This window comes from Paroedura picta, chromosome 5 (genome assembly GCF_049243985.1).
Source record: "Paroedura picta isolate Pp20150507F chromosome 5, Ppicta_v3.0, whole genome shotgun sequence".
Lineage (NCBI taxonomy): Eukaryota > Metazoa > Chordata > Lepidosauria > Squamata > Gekkonidae > Paroedura > Paroedura picta.
In genome coordinates this window covers 74,928,757-74,955,745 of record NC_135373.1, presented here as the reverse complement: position 1 = coordinate 74,955,745, position 26,989 = coordinate 74,928,757, and the positions used below count along the sequence as shown (strand labels likewise).

The window sequence follows — 26,989 nt, the reverse complement described above, 5'->3', positions numbered from 1 at the left end:
TCAAAACCCATGGTCTGTTCAGTGGCAACTTGAACATCATTTTTCAAACATGAATTATGGAATGTACAAGAAAATAAGGTCAAGTTATTTGTATCCTCTTTCTAACTTTTCCAAAAGAAGCTATAGCACAACTTCAACTTAGAATGAATGTATAGTCCTGCAATATGGATATAGTTTCTCCTTACTAGCATATCAAGAGAAATCTTACCAACAACAGTAAGCACAGCACTTGCAGAAACACTGTCCAGAGTAGTATTAGCTAGGCAAGTATACCTTCCACCATCCTTATCAGTAACATTCATAATGGTTAAGTTGTATTTACCAACAATAAACCTGCAATTACAATAATTTAATCACTACATTGCTTCATAACATATAATACACACAGTGAAAGAAATGAAAAAAATCATCTAAATTTGCTCCCTAATCTTAAACCTGCATGCCTCAGGCATAAAACCACATCTGGATCATACATCAATCTTTTACAAAATGCTCCTGTCATCTAAATTACTCCATACCATAAGCAAGAATAAATGAGTATCATTTCAGTGCATTTATATAGACAGCTCATGGTAATTTTTATGAAGTAGTTATTACTGAGCTATTACAGAAATTCAAGTACTAAGATATCAATATTACTTTTTATGTGAAAGTAATTCAGTAGTTGCCAACTTCTAGAACATTTATCTACATTTTACTGGGGAACAGATGCTTTTTAAATTAGGGCCTCATGTACTTAAATTTTCTCAAGCATGGCTCCTATGGAGTTTAGCAAAAACAAACAAACCAGAAACCCCAAACATGTGAAAATCAATTAAAGGTATTTGCTAACGGTATAGAGATTACTACAGACTGCGATCATGATTACCTTTACATAAAGTGATACTGAGTTAACCTCTAACCACCAGATCTGATGCAGACCTACCAGCCAAACACAGCTCACCTGCTAATATGTTTATTCAACTTCTTGGATATTTTTTTAATTGCTGTATAAGTGAGGGAGGGCTCTAATGACTCTGCAAAATGATGTATTGGGGATACCTTGACAAAATACTTCAGCGGGCAGGAAGATCAGATGAGACTGGTCCCCTCCTTCCCTTTTACACAATCGGAAGAAGTGGTAGGATTAAATCCCTTGTAACTGATGCCTTCCTGACACTGCTTATGCACTGGAGGTTTCATGCCAGGCTGCAGGCTGGAGTTTTAGTCATGGCAGGTTGCCCCATCTCTTCCTGCACCCATGGGGGATCATTTGGCTTGGTGTACCTCATCTGCCCCTGATTTGTGCTCCTGCATGGGGAGCTGGGGCAGTGAAGTTCCCAGTGCATAAACGGTCAGAGAGGAGCTGGCGTGCATCAAATAAACTACAATACATGGCTGGTGAGCTAAAGTTTTTTTTAAAATATATTTTATTTTAAGATTTTTACCCTGCTATTCCCCAGAGGGCTCAAGACAGGTTACAACAAATTTAAACTACAATAATTAAATATATATAAGTTTTAAAATCTAATTTCAATCTTAAAATATAATCCTTTTAATTAAAAATATCTTCTTGCATAGCAAATAAAATTTACCGGGGCCATGTGAAGCATGTGAAGTGGTGCCTACTGGTAGACAGGGAGGCCAGTATCTTCTTGGTGTGACTTCTGGCATCAACTGTAGGCCTGGTGGAACAACTCTATCATACAGACCCTGTGGAACTAGCTAAGGTCCATCAGGGGCCTGATCTCATTAGGCAGAGAGTTCTACCAGGCCAGTTTCACCTCTTTGGGGTCGTGTGACTCTGAGCAAATTCTGGTTGTAAGATATTGACGCTCTTTGGGAGGCATAATGGAAGTTTGGTGGGTTACAAGTTGCACAGATCTCTTGGCAAGAATCATAGGACATTTTCTACACTACCTTCTATAAACAGCAACAATAAAGAGTATTAAGAGAATCCCTTAATTTCTGCATGATCCATTTAATACACCATTCAATTAAATATAAGGAAAATTGTCTACACGTATTCTTGGTGATGGCATTTTCTGCCTAGGACTGAACCCACATGAAAGTGGTTATCTTGTACATACCTTTCATCATTTGATAATTCACCACTGTCTTTCAACCATGTAACTGTGGGTATTAAGGTAGGATCATACTTAATGGTACATTCAAAGGAAACTTGTCCATTCCTTTGTATCATTTTGTATTCAGGTTGCTTAATAATCATAGTTGGTTCTGAAACATAAAATCACTGTTAAGATATTTAACAGCTGGAAATTCTTACTTATATAGGATCTAGGAATTTTGTAACTAAGGATTGATTTCTTACCCTTAATTTCCAATTGAACTTCATTTTGTACTTTTCCTAATTTATTTCCTGCTACACAGGTATATGTGCCGCTGCTATCCTTCTGGGCCACAGGAATTTCCAAAGTTCCATTGTTATGGAAAACATAGTGTTCTCCCTGAAGAATACTACCTTTTGCTCCTTTAAACCTAAGTATTAAAAAAACAGGATTATATTATCCAACATTATGCAGCTATTGTAACTGAATTTGGGATCAAGGGGTGGCTATTAAATACATAGATTCACTCAAATTCAACAGAGCTAGACCAGTGCTTACTAAAGTGTAAAGAATAATTGTCAGAAATGCCAGAATCCAATACAGAATGTGTGTAAGAACTGTATTTCACTATGTATGCCAATGTGCTTCTTTAAGGAGCAACAAAAAAGCTACCACAACCCCAAAATGTTATGATTTTATAATATGGGTAAAGCTTTGTTAACTGTCTTTCATAGGGAAAAGGATACCTAATCAAATGTGCTCAAAAATACTTCATAGCAACCGAACCAAACCCCACTGGGAATACCATGGCAATATCTCCCACATCTGGGAGAACACATTCCCACCACTAAGTCACACAATCCTGCACAGTAGGTGGACAAGGAAGCCACATACCCAGGAGCTCTCTCCATCAGAGCTGGCTCCTGGCAGATTGAGGGGTAAGGAGAGATCAGAGTATGTTAAGTTGGCAGTGCCAGCTTGCCCTTTTGGATACGTTTTTACACTACACCTCCTTAAATTATTGCTATGAATGAAACAGAACCTCTTATGCACTGCAACTGATTTACCATTCGATTGAAGGCACAGGTGAACCAAAAAAAGCACAATGTAGCAATGCAGGTTTGTTTGCAATGACTTGGTAGAGTTGATTTCGAGGAGTAAGAATTCTTGGTGCCACAGCTAAAAGACAAAATTGCATACACAACAAATGATAAAAATCACAGTGCATAAAATTATTTTTCTTCTTTTTATTATTATTTGGCATTTAATAAAATAAAAATAACAAAACAAGGAGGCCACAGAGTATGGCCTTGGCTCTGAGCACCATCCACCTCACTTCAGTGAGCACACAGCACAGCTTTCATGTGCTATTCTTAGTGGGGAGGGGCAGCTTGACACAAGGCAAGATTACAGCAGTTTGAAACTGGAATATTATGCTTCCTGACTGTAGCTTAGGCCAGTTAATAAATTTGTTGCTGCATTCTGTAATATTTGATATTTCTGTTATGTTTGAAGGACTAAGAACTTGGTTCGCTATGTGTAATCTGCCTTGAGTCCCTGAGAGAAAGGCAGAGTATAAAAAAGTAATTAAATACATAAAACAAAACTTCAGAAAACTGACATGCTAATTCTGAGCCTTTAGTTTAAAAAAAAGATTCAGAAAAATGTCCAGGTATACCAGAAAGAGGAGACAAGATTTCTTTCTCTTCACAAGTATGCCTTTTTAGTGTTTGTTTGCAACTAGGAGTGTACGCTTGGCTAATCCAAGCTGAAATAATAGCTCATTTTTACTAAGTGAAGTGTTTTCTATTGGAAGATTTCTTTCACTAGAGTAGTGGTTCTCAACCTTCCTAATGCCGTGACCCTTTAATACAGTTCCTCATGTTGTGGTGATCCCAACCATAAAATTTTGCAAGCGTTCTTTCACATAATTTAAACTGACCAATGGCATGAAGATCCATTGTTCATGATTATATATAAATTGGGGTTTTTCCCGGGGTTTCTCAGTTCAGTTCTGCCTCTTGTCCCACCATGCCAATCTTGCTCTTTTCCAATGCTCCAGACAGATGAACGCTCTATCTCGATCTACACTGCAAGGCTGTTGTGTGAATGCCCCCCCCAACCAAGCTGCTTGCCCTGAAAAGGTCATTCAACCCCCAAAGGGGGCCCAACCCCAGTTTGAGAACCACTGCACTAGAGGAAATGTCTTCTACTAATGAAAAATATCACTTAGCAGAGGAAGAAATCACAAGGTGCAGTTCAGTAATTTAAAAAATAGGACACTAAATGACAGAAATTCAGAAGCCACATACCTTGAGAAAAGAATCTCAAATTTCACATTAATAAGACTTGTAGGCTTTCTCAATGGCTTAACTGAAATGAATGACATTCTTCAAAAAGATGTTTTTCATTATTAAATAATATCTGCTACTTTTAAAGAATTTAAAAAGGATATTTCCCAAGAAAAATTCCATCAGAAAAATACATTCCATGGACATTTAACCTGGGGTAGACTTGCTGAATTAATTGGATTCATTATTCAGATATAATTGACAAACTTCTTCCAAATTCAAGACACACATGCATTCAACAGTCAATTTTCAAGTGTTTTTTAAAAGTGACCTTACCCAAAACATTCACAAATGCATTTGCCAGTAGATATCCATATTCATTAGAGGCATTACACTGATAAACAGCACTTGAACGTTCTTGTACATCAGTGAATATAATTGTATCACCATCCACTCTTCTGCTAGGATCTTCAGGTGCAACTGTTTGGAAATATTAAATGAATATACATAAATACACACACACATCTGGTTTTATGGGGATTCTGTTGCTGTGGGTTAAGTGAGGCTGCAATGCACCTGAAAAAGCAAATTTTAGTGCAGAAACAGACAAAAAAGTCAACCCTTTAAAAATAAAAATCCAAACAACATTACTATTGTGGAAACTGTGCGTGTGTGTGGGGAGGGGGGCTGTTCTTGGCCTCAAGTCCCTTTTGGAGCTGGTTCATGGCATCTGAATGAAGCCTATAAGAGTCAGATTTACTTTTCAAAACTGGTCTAACACACACACATATTATATGCACAGGCTAGATAACTGGGCTATGTTCAGGAGTGACATATAACTATTTCTTTACAAAAGAATTGCAGCATTTTATCCTCTACCTTCTTGCCTAAACTGATGTCTTCACTAAAAACATAATTGTTTATTTGACATGCTAAATTTTTACTAGTGTCTATTTGTAAAGTATGGATCTGCATTTCCCTCTGAATATTTAAGCATTAATTGCAGGATATAGGGTAATAAAATGAAGCTTAATCCTCATGAAGAGCACAAGGTCTGACCTGGGTTTTAAAGTGCCTTCAATTCTGTACTTCCCTTGGACTTCAAGCCTATGTTAGATAAGCAGGTGGCAGATGAGACTAGAAGTTTCCTTTACCAGTTTCAATAGGTTAATCAGCTGCAGCATTTCCCAGGCAGAAAAGACCTGGCCATTGTGGTGGACATACAGTTCCAGAGGAAGGCAGAAGCTCCATCTCCTTGTATGCTATGGCCACAATCCTTATTACATTTGCAAATTAAGTTCATATGAGGAATTCACATATGACATCTTGGACATTAGTCCCTGTGATGCTTGTTTTACATGTAATGGGTAGTTCTTTTTTCAACTGGACATACCAGGTTGAAGTTGAGACTCTCTGAACACAAAACAGATACTCTATCTTTGAGTTACATTGCCAGTATCTCTCTGAAGCTACTAGCTGCCTTACATACATTAATGGAAACTTAGAATCATTCTTAAATTATTAGTTTTAATAACTGACCTTCAAATATAGTAATTAATTTTGTTTACAAATTCATTTAAGAAGATGCTGTCTGACATTGCCATCAAGCTATTGATCTATATAGCTCACTACTGTCATCTTTGATTGGCTGCAGCTCTCTAGAGGATGAGACAGAAAAAGGTTTTTCCCAACATTTGGTATTTATAATCCTGTAACATAGATTGGGACCTTCTTCATGTAAATATTGTGCTCTACCTCTAAGCATCTTTTTTAAAAATACAATGCTCCAAACTCCACATCATGACAGGTGTAAGGACACATGCACAGGAAATCTCTGTTCTTTAAAGTGTGCTTGCTGTGCTATGACTCTATCAAAAGACAACAAAACAGTGTTTCCAATTTGAAATTTCTGATAGAAAATTAAAACAGGATATAATCTGATCACTAGACTGGAGAGACACACTGTGAAGTCTTTGGGGACTATATGGCTTTGAAATTCAAATTTCCTTTGAAATGATGCGGTAGGTCTACATCTTCCAGCTCTGAAAAGCCACACTTCCATAAACACTGTCCCATTCCATTTCACATCAAATAAAGTTTTGCTTGTCAGGCAGACTAAATAAATAATGAATATGCAAGGCACAGTAAGTAACTCTTATGTACTTTTCCTAAAGAATACCTTAACACTTCTTAGTTTAGCCTTTAGCCAAAGTATGGTACACATGCATTTTAGGCACACAGACAAGATTCTGCCAGATTGAAGCTGACAACACTTTTTTCTGTTCCACCTTCATATCAACACCATTCTCCCTTTTTCTCCTCATATCTCCTAATCAGTGCCATATAAAATATTCTGACATATATCACAGAATGATAAGGTTAAATACACATAAGCAAACAATAATTTGTACCAATTATATTCTGTTTTTGTATATTCCAACATAACTACTCTGATTCAAAAAAAGCTCAAACTACCCCCGGATCATCACCACCATGTCCATTTCTATATTAACCTGCTTAAAGTTTTTCACAAATATATACATAAAAGACATTTCTGTTTTACTCAAATGTTGACATTGGATGTGAAGAACTATGGTTCTCACAGTTTCTGAAGCCAGGGAAGTCATACCCTGGTAACAACAACCCATATAGGGGAAACTCCACATAATAGAGGTGACTTACTTCTCCCAGTCAATATGCTCACCTTTTGTTCAAGGTAGCAAAATAATATCCAAATCAAACTGGACACTTGGCTGCATTTATAACACTTTAATTTTCTTCTTCCAAAGTCTTTACAAGGTCTTATCAAAATGAGCACGGGTTTAAATAACATTTTCACCAATGTTTCTTCAGTGACAAGATCAAAATGACAGCTGTTATGTAAAGACAAGCTTTCCTTCAAATAATTACAGGAGCTTATCATTAGAAGTTTTCCAACATAGTAATAAAAGGAACATTTGGACATAGCCTGCTGCGCTTTTAACTTGGTTGCCTATAGGCACAGGAATAGTTCCTGTGAACGAATACACATCTGAAGTCATAACCTCACATCAGATTTCTGAACCTCATAGGCTGCACTATGTAGTGGAACTCTCAAGCCTCTAAAGCCGGTTAACCTGAACCAGAGTATTTGGGGTGGTGTATCAACTGCAAGTAGTAGGCAGGACTTTGGTACTATATATGGTGATGGACTGGGTGACTGAATGCTCAAAAACAAAGTTTGGCTTAAAGATGCTAATTTGCGGCTCCAACAGAGCTAAGCAAAACCTCCTAAGGAGATTTTTGCTATTGCATGGTGAAAAAGGCCAGGTACCTTTGGCAGGATACAAGATGTGAATCCTTGAGCTTGTCTAACTGAGTTTGGAAAAACATCTCAAAAACATAAAGGGATTCTGCATGTTGAAAAAACTATTACAGAAAAGCAAAAATTCATTGAGGCTCTGATTTAACCAGAGACCACATGTTTTTTCCACCCTGAACAATTATCCTAGCCAGAAAGAGCCATATGGCATACATATTTAGTTTACCAGGAAAGTGTTCCTGAATGTGTGACTCAATGGGGCTGTGACAGACTGCACTTTTAAGAAGCTTAGAAGTGCTGTACAAACAGCTGAAGAACTGAGAAGGATTATTCACAGAAACAGAGAGCCTTGAGTGACAGGCTGCTCCAAACAATCTGATTGATTAGCATCGGCTGAAAGACTTGAAAGCTGCATGCTGAGGACAAAGTCAATCAGATTTCTGCCTTGACTGAGTGAAGTCTGATTTCACGCAGAGAACTGGGAGAAAGTTGACAGGCTAGACTTCTGTAACTTGTTCTATGTGAGCCTACCCTTGTCCCTGACCTGGAAACTGTAACTGATACAAAATGCAGCTGCTATGGTTCTAACTAGAACATCCTATAGAACCCACATCTGGATAGTACTGAGGCAGCTGCACTGGTTACCAGTGGAAGTTCAGATCAGGTTCAAATTAAAATAAATTTGAATTTGATCAGGTTCAAGGTACTGGTTTTAAACTTTAAGGCCATTTGCGGTCTGGGTCCAACGTATCTGAGGGACCACCTGTCTGGCTCCGCTCTTTGAATACCAACAGGTTGGTCATCTCTGGCCTGAAGGAAGTCCGCCTGACCTCAACCAGGGCCAGGGCCTTTTCGGTCCGGGCCCCTACCTGTTGGAATGAGCCCCTAGGAGAGATGAGAGCCCTGACGGAGCTGGTCCAGTTCTGCAGGGATTGTCCCCACGTGGTCGAACGAGCTCCCAGACTCGCGGGGGCTTACAATAAATGAATAAAACAACCCAACCCATAAAATCCCCAATACATTAAAAGATGGTTGTTCAGACACCTCAAGTGTCATTTAAGGGCCCATCTTTCAGGTTCCTGTGCTGAGCCAGCAGTAAAATACCATACTGTGGCAAGGTGGAATGCCAGAGTTCTCCATGAAAGCAGAAACAGATAACTAGAGAAATTCATTCACAAAGGGAAAGAAATACCAAGGAACTATCTTGCCTCAGAGAGGGAAATGGATAGATATGTTACATCATTTATTTATTTATATTTTAACTTATATACAGTTCCACAGGGCCTCTGCCAGGGATTTGGTTGAGTTCGATCTAAACCACCGCTTCCCATTGGCCCCCAAGCCTCCCTCTGTTGACAGTCAGTACAAATCCACCCAACCCACTGGGCCTCAGTATGAGTTGATTAATGTTCCCTAGTATTCTACTGTTCCACATACTGTTTAGTGTTATCACTACATCATTGTTACTGTTATCACCACATTACAAACTGGGTTATCTTTATCATTTCTGTTTCATGTAAACTGCCCTGAGCCTTTGTAGAGGGCAGTGTGTGTGTGTGTGTATGTGTGTGTGTGTATATATATAATTTTTTGGATGGTTTTAGTATTTATATATGATTGTATGTTATTTTAAACTTGGTAAGCTGCCATGAGCTGGCCTGGCCGGGAAAAATTCAATAAATAGATAAGGGTATTTGGGAAGTAGGTGGTGGTGGGGGGGGAGAAACAGAGAGAAAGAGAGAGAGAGAATAACCTACCTAGTCAAATACGGAGTTTAAAGACTGCAGAGATCCCTGCCCTGGTGTGGTTTGCCTTTTGAGACCTTAAGCATCAATTAAAAACTCAATACAAGTACTGGTATTTCAAGAGAAGGGGTTTGGGTACTGCAAAAAATTAGAGAATACTCAAAGTGTACTGGTTTGAGGCAAACACTGGAGAAAAGACTCTTGAGTATATAAAGATTTAAGACAATGAGAAAAGCTTAAGAAATTCTCTGTAGCCTAAAATATAAGAACTCTTCCCCATAACCCTTGGTAGAGCTATGAACAAAAGCTGCAGAGTTTTCAATGATCCTGAAAGAGATGAATTGCGAAAACCTTTGATGAGACTACTTTAGAGATATTCAAAATAGTCCTTACTTGCAATGGAAACTCCATTTGTCAACCAACTTATGTTGGGTTTGGGATTGCCATTAGCTCTGCAGATCAAGTTACCATGTTCTCCTGGGGATAACACAAGGTTTGTAGGTTCTCTTATCCAGTAAGGTGCAGCTAATTTTAACAAAAAAATAAAACAATAGTCAATAAATACACATAAACACGTACACACATATATTCTATATAATAGCATTTTCCAAAAACAAGCCAAGATAGTATTACAACATAGAATATTGACAGAAATTCCTTAAGGATATTGCCAGAATATCTACAGTCAGTCTTCTGAGAGATAAAGAAATGCTGCCTGTTTGGTTGAGATTATGAAACCTTGCGCAGAATCTGGGGGATAGGGCTAATTTTGTGACATTAAAATAAGAACAGTGAAGAAGTCATTGGAGGTTTGAGAGCTATGAGGTATGAAACCTAGAAATAAAGAGCAGCCCTTCAGGCTTACTAGAAAATTTCATTGCCAGTTAAATGACCAGTGTGCCCCTGATGAAATGATAAAAACAAGGATCAGAAGAAAACCACTTTTACAGTGAAAATGGGAAGCTAAAAGTAAATTAGGTTTCTGGACTTAAATTTAGAAGTCTGATGAAAATTCTGTCAGTTCTACTATCATGGCAGACCTGTAATCAGATAATCTTAAGGATTAATCAATACTAAGAAATCCAGGCTGAGGAGTGACATTGAATTCACACTGACTTGAAGCAACTATTTGAATCTTTTCCTGCGAGCTTATTATAAAATTTACTAAGCTATGACTAACAAATATAAGTTTATTTGGCTTTGTATAAATATATGTTATACCAAACTCTCAGTGTAACAGTTTATTGCATTGCTTGTGTGGTACAGCAGGACATCAGGAGTACCCATGCATTTGGGGACTGTGGACATCTTTGGAGTTATGACATGAGATGGTGGGAGCAACCACAAGGCTACTAGAAATGGTGCCAACCAGAGGTGAAGCCATTTACAGACAGGAAGCCACAGTGCAGGGGAGGAAAGGGTAATTAAAATAAACTGAAAAAGAGGGATGAGGGAGAATAAAACATAGTGGTTGCCTCTGAAAATGCCTGCATCACCAATTATACCTATAATGGCCAATCAGAAGTACATCTGGGTAAGAGCCCCACCAGCTTTCTAAAAACGGTGAGTATCAAGAAAGCAGTTGATGGGTGCCATGATGTCCCCAGGCACCATGTTGGGGACTCTTGAGGTAGAGTGTCAGACTCAAGGCTCAACAAACGTAGGCTCAAATTCTGACTCAGCCCTAAAGTTCTTGGGTAATCTTGGACCATTCACATACTCTCAGTGCAATGGATTTCTCTGGGTAGTTATGAGAACATAATTTAGGAGGGGCAAATCATGTACATCTTGATCTCCTTCTGTCAAAGTAGAATATAAATGTGATGAAGAGGGAATGGTCAGTTTCATTTGGGTTCTAGATGCAGGGTTTGTTATTCAAAGAATTCTTAGTTATCAAACCTGGAATGAACTGGAAACATCTATTATGTCTAGTACATTCCAAAGAATCCCTACATATCACTAGATTCTGCATGTTCAGAAGCGTACATCATATTAATACAGCTATCCTTCCAGAAGTACATCAATCTTAAAGGTAAAGGTAAAGGTATCCCCTGTGCAAGCACCGGGTCATGTCTGACCCTTGGGGGTGACACCTTCTAGCGTTTTCATGGCAGACTCAATGCGGGGTTGTTTGCCAGTGCCTTCCCCAGTCATTGCTGTTTTACCCCCCAGCAAGCTGGGTACTCATTTTACCGACCTCAGAAGGATGGAAGGCTGAGTCAACCTTGAGCCGGCTGCTGGGATCAAACTCCCAGCCTCATGGGCAGAGCTTTCAGACTGCATGTCTGCTGCCTTACCACTCTGCGCCACAAGAGGCTCTTACATCAATCTTATGTAAGGTAATTACATCATCTACTCATATGATGTCATGAAAGGTCCCCCACACGTGCATAGCATGGTGTAAACCTTCACCTATATTTCTGATCTGGAAATTTTGCAGACTAAAAATCAGTGAACCCTTCTACGTTTCTACATGTCATATACGTTTCTTCCCCTTCCTCTTAGAAACTCAGGATGACATACATGTTTCCCCTTCTCTCCTTCATATTATTTTCACAGCAATCTCATGAGGCTGTGAGAGACCTAGTGCCAAGTCACCTAATAAAGATCAGTGAGTAGAGTTTGAACTTGCATCTCACAACTCCTACTCCAACTTTCCTTATGGACTACAGTGATTTCTGGTCTTTTAATATATTAACAAGTAGACATAAACTTTACCTTTGACATTGACTGTAATAACATGATGTGTAGAACCTAATCGATTTCTTGCTAAGCATTTGTATTTTCCAGAATCAGCTTCTGTGATATCTCGGATTTTGAGGGTTTTTCTAAAATTTTCATAGAAGGTTCTATTGGCAGGAAGCTCACCACCTTCTTTAATCCAGCGGATAACTGGTGTAGGTCTGGGGAGAACAAAAGCTGAGACTGAAGTTACCGTAGCATTGTTAAAAAAATTAATAATTATAAAGACAATTTGCATAAAAATATTACTATGACTAAAGTCCTTTAAAATACTTATGCTAAGCATATGATGGAACACTATTCTCAGATGTAGTAATTATGAAAGGAATTATTTTCTGCTAGACAGAGTACAATTTATGATTCAAAATTACAATTTTTGACCTATTTTATTCTAGTTTTATGAATAAGGGATTGTTTCCCCCCTCCTACCTTATATTTGCTTCTATATTTGTGTTTAATTGCTCTGGTCTAAGACAGTCTAAATAAATAAATAAATATTACAATTTAAGAAGAACAAAAGCCCAGTTCTTGTCAGAACACAGGAAAATAGAGTTGCCAACATACTTGGAGAAAAATATACTGTTAATAGACACTTATGCAGAAATGGCTAGTTTAAGTTTTTCATATAATGTCATGTGGGTAAATAATACCACATGGTACCAATAACAACATATTAATCCTCTATTACAAGTACATTATTTTTTTTCTTCAGGTGGTTAGCAACCTTACAGGAGAAGCATGTTTATAAAAAGGAGTATTTTGAAAGTGCTTTTGAAAGGCTTCTCATTTAAGCCAGTGATTGAGATTCCGTGTCTTCATTCTGGGATGCTGGGACAAGTTCTTCTTTGAAGAAGAAAAGTTGCTTCTTATATGCCGCTTTTCTCTACCCGAAGGAGGCTCAAAGCGGCTTATAGTTGCCTTCCCTTTCCTCTCCCCACAACAGACACCCTGTGAGGTGGGTGAGGCTGAGAGAGCCCTGATATCACTGCTCAGTCAGAACAGTTTTATCAGTGCTGTGGCGAGCCCAAGGTCACCAAGCTGGCTGCATGTGGGGGAGCGCAGAATCGAACCCAGCATGCCAGATTAGAAGTCCGCACTCCTAACCACTACACCAAACTGGCTCTTTGGGCATTGAGAACTAGCTAAAGTGATGCTGAGTTGCTGGTTTTGAATTCCCAAGACACTCTTGTTATAAGCATACCAGAATTAAAACAACTATCAGCTAAATCAGGTTGCAGTTACATACTTATTTAGTAGTGGGGGCCTTTAGCATAATTTCATAAACTTCATTGCCAATGCAACTCTATGCAGTATAAGAATACAATGCAACATGGTCACTATGGCGATCTTCCCCTCTTCCCTCATTCATACATAGGATTTTCCTGCCCTTTTTTTCTTTATTTTTGTATGAGCAGCCCCTTTATCTATTTTCTTTTTATTTGAAGCTGTCCCACCTGTCACATTATAGTATTTTGATGCTGGCTCAGTCTAGGGACTTAAAGGAAAAAACAAGATCCCCTGCTTAAACTATACTTCTATAAGACTTACCTCAGAATGACCAACAGCATGGGTATGAAAATGGCTGGAGGAGGCTTTCCCACTTTTGTAAAAAGGCCAGGACAGTCAGGAGCCTCAGGAGACCTGGCCAGCACCATGTCATTTGGGGGCTAACCTGATCAAGTGAGGGAAATTTTTGGCAGGCTCTGCATTAGTGGCGATGTACAGCTTGACTGGCTGGCAGTGTAGTTTTTCATGGATCAATGCAGCTCTCCAATGGTCTCCCAACTTCCTGCTTATAGTTTTGCCTCCACATTTGGGTATCTCTGGAACAGCTAACCTGCATAGCTCCTTAATGGCTTAAGCTTCCATCTAGTCAGTTCAGCTAAACTCTGGTGCTTTCTGATCCTTCAGTATGGCCAGGCTTATCAACTGGGGCTCATCCTCAACTCAGTTTTTTTCAATGCCCAAGCAGAGTTTCCAGGAGATTGAGGCATTGTGGGAACATAACCTAGTGTAATGTAATGGTCTGGCCAGGTGTGGGCATCAGATTGCAGTGATTCTTCCAAATAACCAACACCAAGAGAGGAGACAAGATACAAAGTTGTTTTAGTCCAAGGTTCAAGATTCCAGAGATCAGGCAAGCACAATAATCCAGTCCAAGAAGTTAAGGCTTTCAGGATTCAAATAAGGAGGTAGCAACATCCATCAAAATGCCTTATAGTTAAATGCCATCACCACTTTCAGCCAGCAGCTGATGTCTAGCCACAAGGTGAGCTCTTCTCCTCTTAGACTGTAGCTGTACTCTAAGCCTGTGCCTTCACCTCTCTAATGGTGGAGATCCTGGAGGGCTAGAAACAAGCAGCTGGTTTTCATCTGCTAAATCAGAACCGAGAGGTGAAAGTGGTTCTGTACAAGTTCTTGGCTGTAAGTATTGGCATGCTTGCACCTCCTCCTCTTGTTTGTTGGCTTCTGTTGCCTCTGGCCTAGGCTACACTGGTATCTTTCTCCTCTGAGAAGTCCTCAGTATTGCTGAGATCTTGCTGGCCCATGACACTGGCCTGTTATTCTGCTGTGCACATGTGCCAGAACCTTTAAGGTTTGTTACTTTAAACGAGCTAGAGGCTGCATACAGATGAGCGCTTTACTTTCAAAGCCTAGGGGACTAGAAAAGGAGTCAGTTCCCAATAAATTTTGATATCTTCCCCCTGTGGGAAGAATGCCAGATTATTTTTATTTGCTGACCCCACCCTCTCTGAGAAGATGCTTTATGCTGGCTCACTTAAACTCACTACCAATAGCATTCACGAAAGGCTGGTTTCTAACAGTCACTTACCTAAAGAGAATCTGCACTTGCTCAACTAAACAACCTGAATCCATTGAGCATGCCTTTTTTTTACTGTGACCGACACAACCTCCATAGGGAACGACTCTTGATACTATTAATGAGAAGAGATGACTCCCTCAATACGAAAGAAGGTAACTAGTTAATTTCTTCAAGATTGTCAGGCTATTCAAAAATCACAATACATCCTTTGGACTCTGAGTTTGAATTTTGATTTGATTTACTTTATTTTATAGTCTAGTTGTATTGTTTTAACTATGTCAATAAAGGTATTGAATTTGAAAAATGAGCCAGTTATCTTATTTAGCATCCTCAGCCAGTTGGGTGAGTACTTCTTTTTATTGGGGCTAAGCACAGAGGAAAGAGAGAGTGGGGTTATGATACATTGTTAAGCTGTGTTTTTGTTTTTAAAAACTCCAAATTAATCTGGTTTTAATTTCAAGGGAATGTATAAGTAGGATTTGGCAGGGGGGAAGTAACTACAGCTGGGTAGATATTTTTGGGGACCCTGATTAATTGATATTAGGGGTAATAAGTATTGATTTTTACTCCTGTGTGTTTAGTTGGTTCAGACATTGACTACCCTCTCTGCTGCCAACCTTGGAGTACTATTTAAACTTTAATAAGGCAGTTGTGTTCCATGGCCCTGCATGTGGTTTGGTTTATAATATGCAGCATCATTTTCATTTAATAGGTTCATCTGAGTTCATTTGCTTCATTTATATAGCTGCTGAAATTAGATAAGCATTATCTAGTTGCTAATTTTTTGCAACCAATTTTCAGTGTGTCATGAAGGGAAGACTGACTTTAGTGCTAATTTTATATCTGATTTTAAATTTGGGATATTTTTCTGGTGAGATCCCTTCAAGGTGTTCTGCTTCTGCTCTGCCCCCTGCAAAAAATGCCAAATCAAGGCCACCGCTACAGCAAAAAAGCTGGTTAAAAAGTCAGCTAGGCCTTCACTACTGCATAACCTGCCCCCACTTTAAGTGGTAATAAAAAAGTACCCCAAATAATAACACTACCTGAGTGTCCCACCCTTTCAAAATCTCCTGTTTCTGGCAATCTTCATGCTACCTCTGCAATTGATGATTCAGCCGTCCTTTTAGGATTAGCACAGACTCTTGAGCAGCTCTCAGAGTCTTTTGATCAAATGGCAAACAAGCATCAGCAGCACAGGAGACACCTACACACAAGAGCACAGTCAAGAGGTCACTTTCCTCCACTGAGCCCAGCTCATCCAGTAGTTTCAGTGAGGATGAGATCCAGTGTGGTCCTCTGTGCAAGAAGAGGTGCACCAGGAGGCACAAGTTTAATTCAACATGGGAGAAAGAAAATGCTGGTGATGCTGGGGTCAAGTAAATTCACCTCTGATGAGGATTCAGAGCATGTATCAGGATATTACTAGTAAAAGGAGCTCATATTCCTAGTCTGCCACCTTGGGCCTGGAAGCATAGAGGGGAAGAATCAGGACCTGGCACTATGGGGATCTGAACTGCATGGCACTAGCAGTGCTACTCTGGCCTTTAGCATTAAAGAAGGACCTCTACCCCCAGCATTCATTTGCCTGGAAAGATCTGGGATTATATTCTGGAGGGATATTATGTAGATTAATTTTTATTATTTAAACAGGACATGGATGAGGATATGTGTGGACCTTGCTCAGAAGCAGCAATAAGTGGCCTTACAATGTAATTTCATTAACTAGAGTGTAGTCTGCACAGAGCTTTTATTCCAGTCGCAGGTCTATTCAGTCCCTGCCATCTTCCACTGAATGAGATTTCCATTTTGATTTTGTTCGATTTAAATTTTCCCTCTGCAACAAGCAACAAGCATGATTGATCCGGAGTGATCCTACCTTTATCCTGCAATATCCTAGAGTGGATATAACCCTCAATATTTGAAGAACCGGATTGCGAAAGCATGAGAAAGCATGCGGAGCTCTGCCTGTTTCAAATTTGTTCCTGAACTCCGTGGTGGTGAAGCCCTGATTGGCCAGGGTGTCAGTTCCTGGTTTCCAGGCTTAAAGGGAAAGCCCTAGCTTGTCTTAAAGGGGAAGCCTTAACTTCTCTCAGCAGAGGTTCCAGAAGCCCTAACTTCTCTCAGCAGAGGCTCCAGAAGCCCCAGAAGCCCTCTCAGCAGAGGCTCCAGAAGCCCTAACTTCTCTCAGTAGAGATTTGCCTCTTGTTTTTTTTCTACCATACTGTATAAAGTGTATCTATTTTATCATAGCCCACTTCTTCCACGTTTTATCCTAGCAAATAAGTCAGTTCCTAACATTTCCAAGAGAAACATAAAAGAAATAATGTATATTATCTGTCAATATTAATGTGGTTTCCTACTTCTGTGATTTCTTAACAATAATATTTTAAAGTTTGTACATATTCACATCATTTTTAAATGCAATATTTTGTTAAATCATTCTTTAAAATTGCATGTAGATATTTCCATTATTGGTGACTGACTGTAAATGCAGTCCTTGTACCACTGAACTTACACAAAAGAACCAGTAGATGCCACTACAAATTCCATCCACAAATGAAACTCAGCAAAACCACAAATCAATGTACAGAGGCTAAGTATCAGACAGAAGGGAACCTAAAGTTTCAGTATGAATTCACTGTATTACCTTTACTCTAAATCTCTGTTCTTATTTAATGCCTGTTTGGTTTCAGTAACTTAGTAAGGACAGATTCTCAAATGTTATACATAAAAATATCCAAGCACAAAATATATCTGATTAGTCTTATGCATTATATTATTCTACTTTGATATGCAAAATATATATGAACAGTGGTTAGGTGTGTTCATTCCTTGATGTATGTTTTATGCCTTTGGACATATTATTGTTCCTATTATAGGAGAACAAAATAGTTTTGTTTTACACAAGAACATAGCTCAGGCATCTAGCACCAGAAACACAAAAACAGACAAGGTAAGTTGCTGCAAAAGTTTGTCTGGGTAGGAACAAACAATGAGGAGAGGTTTTTAATGTCTGCCCCCAGTGCTGTTCTTACCTAAAATGGTCCTGTAGAGCTGCTATTTGCCCTGTTCCCATTCCAAATTACTCCACAGGATGTTTGTATATTGCCACAATGAGACACATGAGACAAACTTCTAAGGCCTATTTCAGGACAGGTAAAACCTACACTCTCCTATGCTATGATACTGATTTGAATCAGGTCCCACGTGGCTTTTTTATTTCTTTGTTTTTAACACCTGGGAGTTAATTTACAATACTTCCAGTGCCTCACATAGTAGATATCTCATGGGTTAACTACAGATACATTGTCCTGGAGTTCCCATGTTTATCAGATGTGCACTGGGAGTTGCATATTAAAAATATGATTCCCAGGTTCATAGATCAAGACAGTGGCCTGCAGAAACATATACTTTCATCCTACAGTGATTGCCTGACATGGACTCAAGAAGCCGCTATTTTCCACCCTCTTAGAATACATATGTATACTGATTAGCCATAGGTAAGCTTTTCCAGCAGTGCAAAAAGTGGCCTGATGGGATCATTTCAGGTCAGGAAAATGGTGTGGGGAAGAAGGTCATATATACCAATGCCCCTGGGAATTTTTCTGTACTGAACTACAGATCACATTTAGTCTATAGGACTGGGGCATAGGGACATGAGGTCAAAGTAAAATATCAAATACAAGAATAATGAAAACAATTTTTTTCATGTTTACTATATTTACATGGTATGATTATAATGACAACTCACAATCCTTCTGCAATACATTCCAACATAAGGGTGTTTCCTCTTAGCTCTATTTTGCTACTTGTGGTTCCAGTAGGAGTCAAAAGAGTTGGCCGTCTCTCTATGTGTTCTGTGGCTGAAATAAAAGAAAATGGTATTCAAAATTACTACAATACATATCTAATTCCAAGCCAATAGAACCCTACCTTGTTATAAAAAAAATTTCCACAAAAAACTATCAAAGTTGTATCTTTTGAAGCTATACATTCATCAACTATACGTGCTATTCATTGTAGTTAGTGAAGGCTTATAGTGAAAGAGAAGAACTTTTACGATGGATCTGGGAGGGGGGAATTCCACTTTCAATAGAGCTCATGCTCAAGTGGAAGAATAAGAAAAAGACCATATTAGCTAACTCAAACTTATTGTATCTCTCCCCCCCCCCCCCCGCCTGCATTGTCATTTGTAAAAGACCTTGTGCAACCAATGCTTTAGTACAGGGGTAGTCAACCTGTGGTCCTCCAGATGTTCATGGACTACAATTCCCATGAGCCCCTGCCAGCATTTGGGGGAGTTACTTTTTGGTGTGCTGCTAAAAGTCATGTTTTGGGGACCATTCCTACAGTGAAGCCTTTATATACACACACTTTCAGAATATAATTTGCAGTATTTCCTGGGAGCAAAAATGAATGTTAAATCAACCAGTTTGCAGTACAGACGGGCCCAGAGAGGGATACATTATATTACTGAAAGCAATACTTTCAGCTCTTATCTTCCATGTATTCCTATGCACACACAGAGCTCCAGTGAAAGCCAATATTCCCTTTCCTTTAAATGAAACATATGTACTGAGTTGCCTGCTTCTGGGGAAATGGGGAAATCATACAGTGCCCAAGGAATCAAAATATTTAGGCTTCCATAAGCTTTTTAAAAAATTGCAGATAAGATACAAAATGACAAGAATCTATTTAAACCCTGTTTTATGAAAATGAAAACAAAGCAGCAGAAATCAATTCAGTCTTGTAATTTACCAGGTGCCTGATTATCACTGCCAGGCAATAACTATTTCAAAATAGCTAGAATATACAAACACATTTATCTTTCTCCTTTACATGAAAAGATCATTAGCTCAGCTAAGAAAAAGCAAAGAAGAGCCCTGTATGCAGGTCCTATGACAATGCTCTACACAGCTCTTTCACTTGCTTCCCTTTCCTTGGAAACAAAATGCCTCTGATCACTTTGGATATGGTCACTTTCTAGGCCCAAAGCAAGTTTCAGCAAGAAATTTGTCCCTGGCTTTAGCTAGTCCAGCAGCAAATGCACAGTGCTGTTCTAAGCAGCATTACATCCTTCTAAGTCCATTGAAGTCATGGGCCAAGGAAGTGTGTGAATTCTGTGTAGAGTGGCACTGGTAGGGACTGATTTTGTCACCCATCCTTTAGAATACAGCTGCTGGTTTTAATGGTTCCCAGATTGTACTCTATAAAGTAGTGGGTGTCTGTGCCTGCAGACAAGAACTAATGGGTGTTTTTGTTTGTCTTGAACCTGAGAAATGAAAAGAGGAGTCATTCAACTCAGGATGGGTTGATCAATTATGTATGCTCCGATAAAGCATTTTTGTTTGTTCTGCAAAGGTTGCACAAAGTGATTTGGGTATACATTATTGGGAACTACAACAGTACAGCCAAACCCACAGCAACATAGTTGATAGTGTTACAAAAATCTCTTCCCTTGAAGAGACTAGGGGGAAGAGGGAAACATATTAGACATTTGTGTTGGTATCAGTATGTTGAGTAGATATGTTTTGTAGGACTTATACATTCAACTCAAAACACTTAGGCCAGGTGTAAGCAAGATGAGAATTCTGAGATACAGCGTGCACTAGTGACTAGTCCCAGTGATAATCAGCTAATTCAGAAAAAAGCAATAAAGTAAATATAAATTAACAAATCAGCTACATGGATTCATTTGTAAAAATGTTAAGATGCTTTACATGCAAAAGCTCCTGTTGTTACTTGTAAATAAAAGCTCATTCTTTACAATTAATTTGTATTACCACTAGTAGTACTACTATATAGATATAATATAGATATAATAGAATTGTAAGGGGAGTAAAGTTAAGCAGCCATGGAGTGAAGTTAGTTAACTAAACTCTACAGTGAAAAGAGGAATGCCAGACTGGATCTCTAAACTCACCACCATAAAAACCAGAGTCACTCATATTAGCAGCTATAGTTTCATTCAATGAATCCACTGAAATAAACAGAATATCATAAAGAATGCAGTCTGGCCTTTACATGTTAATCCATATATCAATGTCAAAAAAGATATAACATAAGCCTATTAATTAGGGTTTCCAGTGAAATAATGGAAATTTGGGGGTGGAGCCATACAGTATACCTTCCAAAGTGGCAATTTTCTCCAGGAGAGCGGATCTCAGTCACCTGGAGATAAGCTGGAATCCCAGGAGACCTCTAGCTAATATCAGTAGGCTGGCAACCCTATTATTAACGCACTGATAACCAGAAGCTTAGCCTTTGTCTATTTATATTAATTATTAGTCACATTTTTAAGTAGAAAACTTACAGAAGAGTAGAAAGCATACAAAACCTACACTAAAGTAAAGGTTGCAAACCTGAATACAGGGTGCATAAATGTCACTGAAATCTGCAAACTAACTAACAAGCAAACTCTTCAGCATGTACTATTTATTAAGCTTGTTTTGCCAACTATTTAAGTTCCCCATATTCCAAAAATAGACACATTATGTTAAACTAACAGACATAGGAAAACATAATATTGCACAAACTAATTTAGAAAAATTAATACCAACCTGGTTCAACCTTTAACGAAATTGGTTGCTTCTGTTGAATAGTTTGCGTATGATTAAATCTTGCATAACATATATAATCTTCACGTGTGTCCTCTGGTTTTACATTTGAAAAATAAAGGTCTCCATTTAGACTTTGAGAAACTCTATCATTTTGAGGTAGCTTTTGAAAAGCTGAGGCAGGGGGAGGAGAAACAAAAAAAAATTTATAATGCCACTAAGTAAAGAGCTACTTCAAAGATGTCGCCTAACTACTCTTTCTTTGGGAAGTATTTCCTTTCACAATATGACACGGAGAAAGTTCAGTGCTAAGTGGGACATTATTTGAGGATGGTGAATTATCAGTTTTGTGAGGAGGGAGGCCAGCATTGTCTTGGTGTTAATTTCCTGGCCTCAACCATGGGCCTGGCAGAACAGCTCTGTATTACAGGCCCTCCAGAACTGTTGAAGGTCCCAGAGTGCCCTGATCTCATCAGGGAGAGCTTTCCATCAAGTGGGAGTCAGGACTGAAGAAACCCTGGCTCTGGTTGAGGCCAGTTTTATTTCTTTTGGACTGGGGGTACTGAGCAAGTGCTGGTCACTGGATCTTAGTGTTCTTTGGGGGATATAGTGGAGGAGGCAGTTCTGTAGATACAGGGGTCCCAGACAGGTAAAAGCTTTGAAGGTTAGAACCAAAACCCTGAACCTGTTTAAGTCTCTGATCTGGAGCCAGTGTGGCTGGGAGGACACCAGTGTGTCATGGTGGATAGGCCAGAGGCCAATAGGCATGGCACAAGCTGTCAGGCCTGGCAAAGGTGGTAGAATGCATGGCAAGCAACCTTTGTGATCTTGGCCTCCATGAATATGGAGGCATCCAGAATTATGCCTAGACTCTTGATGGAGGTTGAAGGTGTTAGAAAGACCCCATCTAGCAATGAGAGTTGCCATATCTTCTTTAGCACAGCAGAAGAAAGAACCTACCCTAGGCAATAATTAACAATTAAATAATTTAACAATGAATAAAAATAGAAATATCTTCTCTTCTTTTAATAGTAATCACCAAAACAGCCTCCAGATTTGTACCGTTTTCAAAGTGGCATTTTCATCAGTGGTTGTTTCCTATTATTCTTCACTCAGATTTTAACAAATTGGCTCAAAGGTATGGGGAAGCTTAGTCAAAAGACTGTTCCCTAGCACTGAGAGTTGCCGTATCTCCTTTAGCATGCTGGCCAAGCCAAAGGACCTCCGTCCTCCCTGGATTTAATTTCAGTTGTCTCCTCTTGAACCAGTCCACTACAGCTTTCAGACATTTGGCTAAAGAGTCCGGGGTGTGGATGGCTGACCATCCATCAACCGAAATATCTGGGTGTCATCAGTATATTGGTGACAACCCAGCCTCAAATTCCAGACTAGTTCTGACAAGGGGGTATATATAGAACAGCTCCATGCAGGACTCCACATATTAGGATTTGCACCTGCGATATTCTCTCCCCTAGTGTAAACCTTCTGTCCCCAATTTCGGAGGAATTACTATAGCAATTTTAAGGCTAAACCTTTGATCCAGACATTGGCTAGGTGTTGGGCTAGTAGCCCATGGTCTACAGTGTCGAATGCCGCTGTCAGATCTAGCAAGAATAGCAGTGCTGACCTGCCTAGATCGAACTCCCTTTGGAGATTATTTGTGAAGGCAACCAGCGCCGTCTCCACCCGTGGCCAGGGCGGAATCTGAAATGGAAAGGTTGAAGGGCTGATGTCTTCTTCCAGGAAGCTCTGTAACTGTTCTACAACTACCCGCTCAATCACCTTGCCCGGAAATTACAGATATAAGGCTGGGCAGTAATTGGCAAGTTTAGATTGGTATAACCCTGATTTTTTCAGAAGTGGTCTAACCACAGCCTCCCTCAGTTTCTCCTGAAAGGTCTCCATGCTCAATAACAAGTTAATAATCTCCCGGGAAAGGTTCCAGATCTTCTCATAGCCAGTTTTTATCAACCATGAGGAACACGGGTCACGGGAGCAAATGGACTGGACTGCTATCAAGGCCTGTCCATATCAGCTGAAGAGAGTGGGCTGAAATGGTCCAAAGTGGGGCCTTGAGATGATGAAGGGGTCTTCAGTTTGCTATCTGTATCAAGCTTGGTCATGGTGGAGCATCAAGATTTTGTCTGTAAAACAGCTTGGGAAAACCTCACAGCTAATCTTCAATTAAGTAATTTCTGACAATCCCTAAATTAAGGATGTTCATGGACATGTCCATGGAGGCAATAGCAGTCATAAAATTCTCAATTTTTGTGGTTTTTACTGTCATCTCATAAGATTTCATAAGCATCTTATAAGATGTTCTTGTGGCCTCATTATAACTTTTCTTCCAAACTTGTTCTAGCCGTCTCATTTCCTGTTTCCATTTGTGCAGCTCTGATGTCTACCATGGAGCTGGCTTAGGGCAAGAATGGAGGGGGCATTGGGGTACAATCTTCTTGATGGCTTCAGAAAGACAATCCTGCCAGTCTTCTACTAATGCATAAACTGAGTCACCAGGAGAAACCAATTGGATCCACAAGTCTCCTTGGCCGAGCGTAAATCTGCCTATACAGGGAGAGGCCAGGTTATCGATCGGAGCCTTAAGGGCAAAGTGGTCCAACCATGGCACCCTATTTGATTGTACTGGACCAAAGTTTATTTCCATCCCAGAAATCAAGTCCAATGTGTGGGACCTGTAATAAATTAGGAGAATCCCATTATTTTCATGGCAGACATTGAGTCCAAAATACCTATATCACACTGCCTCAGCAACTGGATCAGTACTGCCATAAGGAAAACACCTGTGAAAACTGGCAAATTACAAAAAACTATTAACATACAATAGGTTGAAAAGTGTAATGGCAGGAGAAAGAAATGTGGTGGTATAACTATGTGCCATCACATAGCTAGCGAGGGTTAGCCAAACACACACAAAAATCAAATAATATGACTTTTGTTTCAGTTCTTTATAAATTGTAAATGAAACTTACAGTTATCCATCCAAAATATTATAGGTGGAGGTAATCCCACTGGAGGCCTACAGGGGAGTATTACATATTGACCTTCAATTACTCTTATTGGAACTAGGGTTTCCTTAGTCCACAAGGGGGACCCTGTAGAAAAATTAAAATAAATGGAATTGTTCAATAAGAAACATGGTAAACCCCAGGAAAAAAATGAACAACATGTAACACAAAAACTGCTATCTCATGAACTTTATCACCCTTTAGTATGAACATATTTCAAGTAGTTACATTTTTAAGAGGAAATTAGAAAAAGAATATCCTGTGTTAACAATTTAGTTTTCAACTGCTAAATAACAGACAGAAAGGAAAAAGTTTCTTGAACTTTCCTAAAATGAAGAGAAGAGTACCTTTGATAATGTAACTCTGGGTAATGCAGGAAAGCAAAGCAATTTTATAAACGAGTTTTAAAAGAAAAAGGAAAATGGATTCCTTTTGAAACATTGCAGTCTAAGAATAAAGTATAGATTTTGCAGTATCTATCTTTTAAATGTATAAAATACTAAAAAATCAAAATATTTTTTCTCTAATTATGATGCTTTATACAATACCCAGTTTTAAACATAGTAGGAAAAAGAAGGGAAATATTGCGTGCTTTAAGTTACTAAGAACTTTGGAGAAAATAGGCAGTTTTTCATGCAATATATATGCTAAAATATCAAAAACTGAACCATTACCTTCTAACAAGATTGCTTTGATGAGTAAAAAGATATCTTTTTTAAAAGGAAAAAAGAAGACAAGTAAATAAAGAAAAGTAAATAAAGAAAAAGTTAATGACAAGTAGTAGTAAGTTATTTATGTTTTAGTGATGTCAAATAGTCAACTTACTGGATGAGCGAACAACAATATTATTGGAAATTGCTGCTCCACGTTCATTTTGTGCTGTGCACTGATAAACTCCTTCATATGCTTCTGCCTTTCCTCCATTTTCTTCATTTATAATATTTATAATAAGAGTTCCTGACTGTGGCTTCATTCTTACCCGTGCATCTTTATCTATGTCAAAATGAGTTCCGTTACGTGTCCATGAGAAGCTATCAATTGAACAAATGTGTTTTTTTTTTAAAAACAACACTTCTTGAACAAAACTTATCTCAGAATTACAATATGAATGCAATGCATATCTAGGACATACACTTGCTCTGCTCTAAACTAAGCATACTTCAGGGTTCTTAGGGAAATGAGGAATTTCCATTATCTACTTTCATAAGGAATAATGTCTGCATGCACAGTTTTCCACAGGAGCCAATGGAAATCTTATGCAAAGATCAAGATTATATCGATTGCCTGGAAACATTTCTGAGAATACTTGAACAGTAAAATATTGCTAATCTCAAAGTTGCTAGTGTCTAAACTAGTATTTTTATTTGTAACATATAAAATAAGCTAACTCTTTAACAAAGGTTACTACATACTCTATCTACAGATGTACACTAATCAGTTAGGACTCATATTGTTAACATTGCATCAGTAATTCCATTATGTATTCCTTTGTTAACCTGTCTGTAAAAATTTGCTCTGGGCTAAACTATGTCATATCAAATCTCCACAGGAAACCATGTCCTAATTGCTTTCCCTATTTTTTAAAGCCACTGAAGTGAGAAGGGTCCATAGTTTGTACCAGATTGCTATTAACTACATCAGACAAATAGGTTTCTGAGACTGAAGCTTTTTTCTCTGCTATTCACTAGTAAGCATGCTACCCTATTTTGTTTACTGAAATGAAAAACACTAAATATTCTGTAGGTTATCTACTATGATTAGGGTCCAAACATTCTATTAAGTCACAAGCAAATAGTGCTTCTTCATACACATGGGAGAGGGGTATATTTTGTTCCAGCACTGTCCCTCACATCTGATGAGGTGCATTCTGAAGCATCTTGATCTCAAAGGACTCTTCAAAGGGCTGCCACTGGAATGGGGGAACTGAAAAACACCATACATAAGTAAGCGTATCTTGGGCAACACTTTCAATTCCATCTGTTGTGGGCATGGGTTTTTTTAAAAAGTCTATCTGATCTATACTAGAGGTCTTAATTTTGAAATGAACTTAGTAATGATAATCATTAAACATTACTTTTGAAGTGTTCGAAGTACACCTCATCTTGTTGCAGCCCTTTCAACAATCCTATAAAGCAGAGGAACATTATATAATGACTGAGCTGGAAGGTTTATGAATCCATTAATAGCAATAGAAAAAAATTAAATAAAAAAATCAGCCATTTAGCTGCATCACTCCAGAAGCTTATGAGTTGTATCTGAAATGGTGATGCAGAACCTTTGATGTGTTCTTTATAGCTGTTCTGGTTTTAAACAGCTATTGAATACTGTTGACTAGATTTTATTTGTTTATTTTATTTCTGGTTGCCTTTGTTTTAAAGTGTTGTTGTATACCTCCGATCTAGTTTTAGATAGTTAAGCCTAATTTTGTTTGCCAACCATTTTGTGCTTTTAGAAA

General features: G+C 38.7%; 1 protein-coding gene across 40 annotated transcripts in view; it reads right to left on the bottom strand.

Annotated features, from left to right (window-relative positions):
- Window positions 1–26,989, bottom strand: part of NRCAM (neuronal cell adhesion molecule) — a 193,182-nt gene that overhangs the window by 64,794 nt on the left and 101,399 nt on the right. For 31 of the 40 annotated variants that reach the window (XR_013231151.1, XM_077338555.1, XM_077338556.1 and 28 more), the window contains 12 exons: window positions 25,360–25,565; window positions 24,499–24,621; window positions 21,512–21,682; window positions 20,875–20,931; window positions 18,703–18,814; window positions 12,104–12,288; window positions 9,779–9,910; window positions 4,676–4,819; window positions 3,116–3,227; window positions 2,312–2,478; window positions 2,070–2,217; window positions 209–333 (listed from right to left, as the gene is read on the bottom strand). Coding sequence is in view for 39 of the 40 variants with exons in the window: in XM_077338555.1 (XP_077194670.1) it covers window positions 209–333; window positions 2,070–2,217; window positions 2,312–2,478; window positions 3,116–3,227; window positions 4,676–4,819; window positions 9,779–9,910; window positions 12,104–12,288; window positions 18,703–18,814; window positions 20,875–20,931; window positions 21,512–21,682; window positions 24,499–24,621; window positions 25,360–25,565 (1,682 nt within the window). In the remaining variant the exon portion in view is untranslated. The remainder of the gene's footprint in view (window positions 1–208; window positions 334–2,069; window positions 2,218–2,311; window positions 2,479–3,115; window positions 3,228–4,675; window positions 4,820–9,778; window positions 9,911–12,103; window positions 12,289–18,702; window positions 18,815–20,874; window positions 20,932–21,511; window positions 21,683–24,498; window positions 24,622–25,359; window positions 25,566–26,989) is intronic. The other 9 variants (XM_077338539.1, XM_077338558.1, XM_077338544.1 and 6 more) reach the window with 1 other exon arrangement.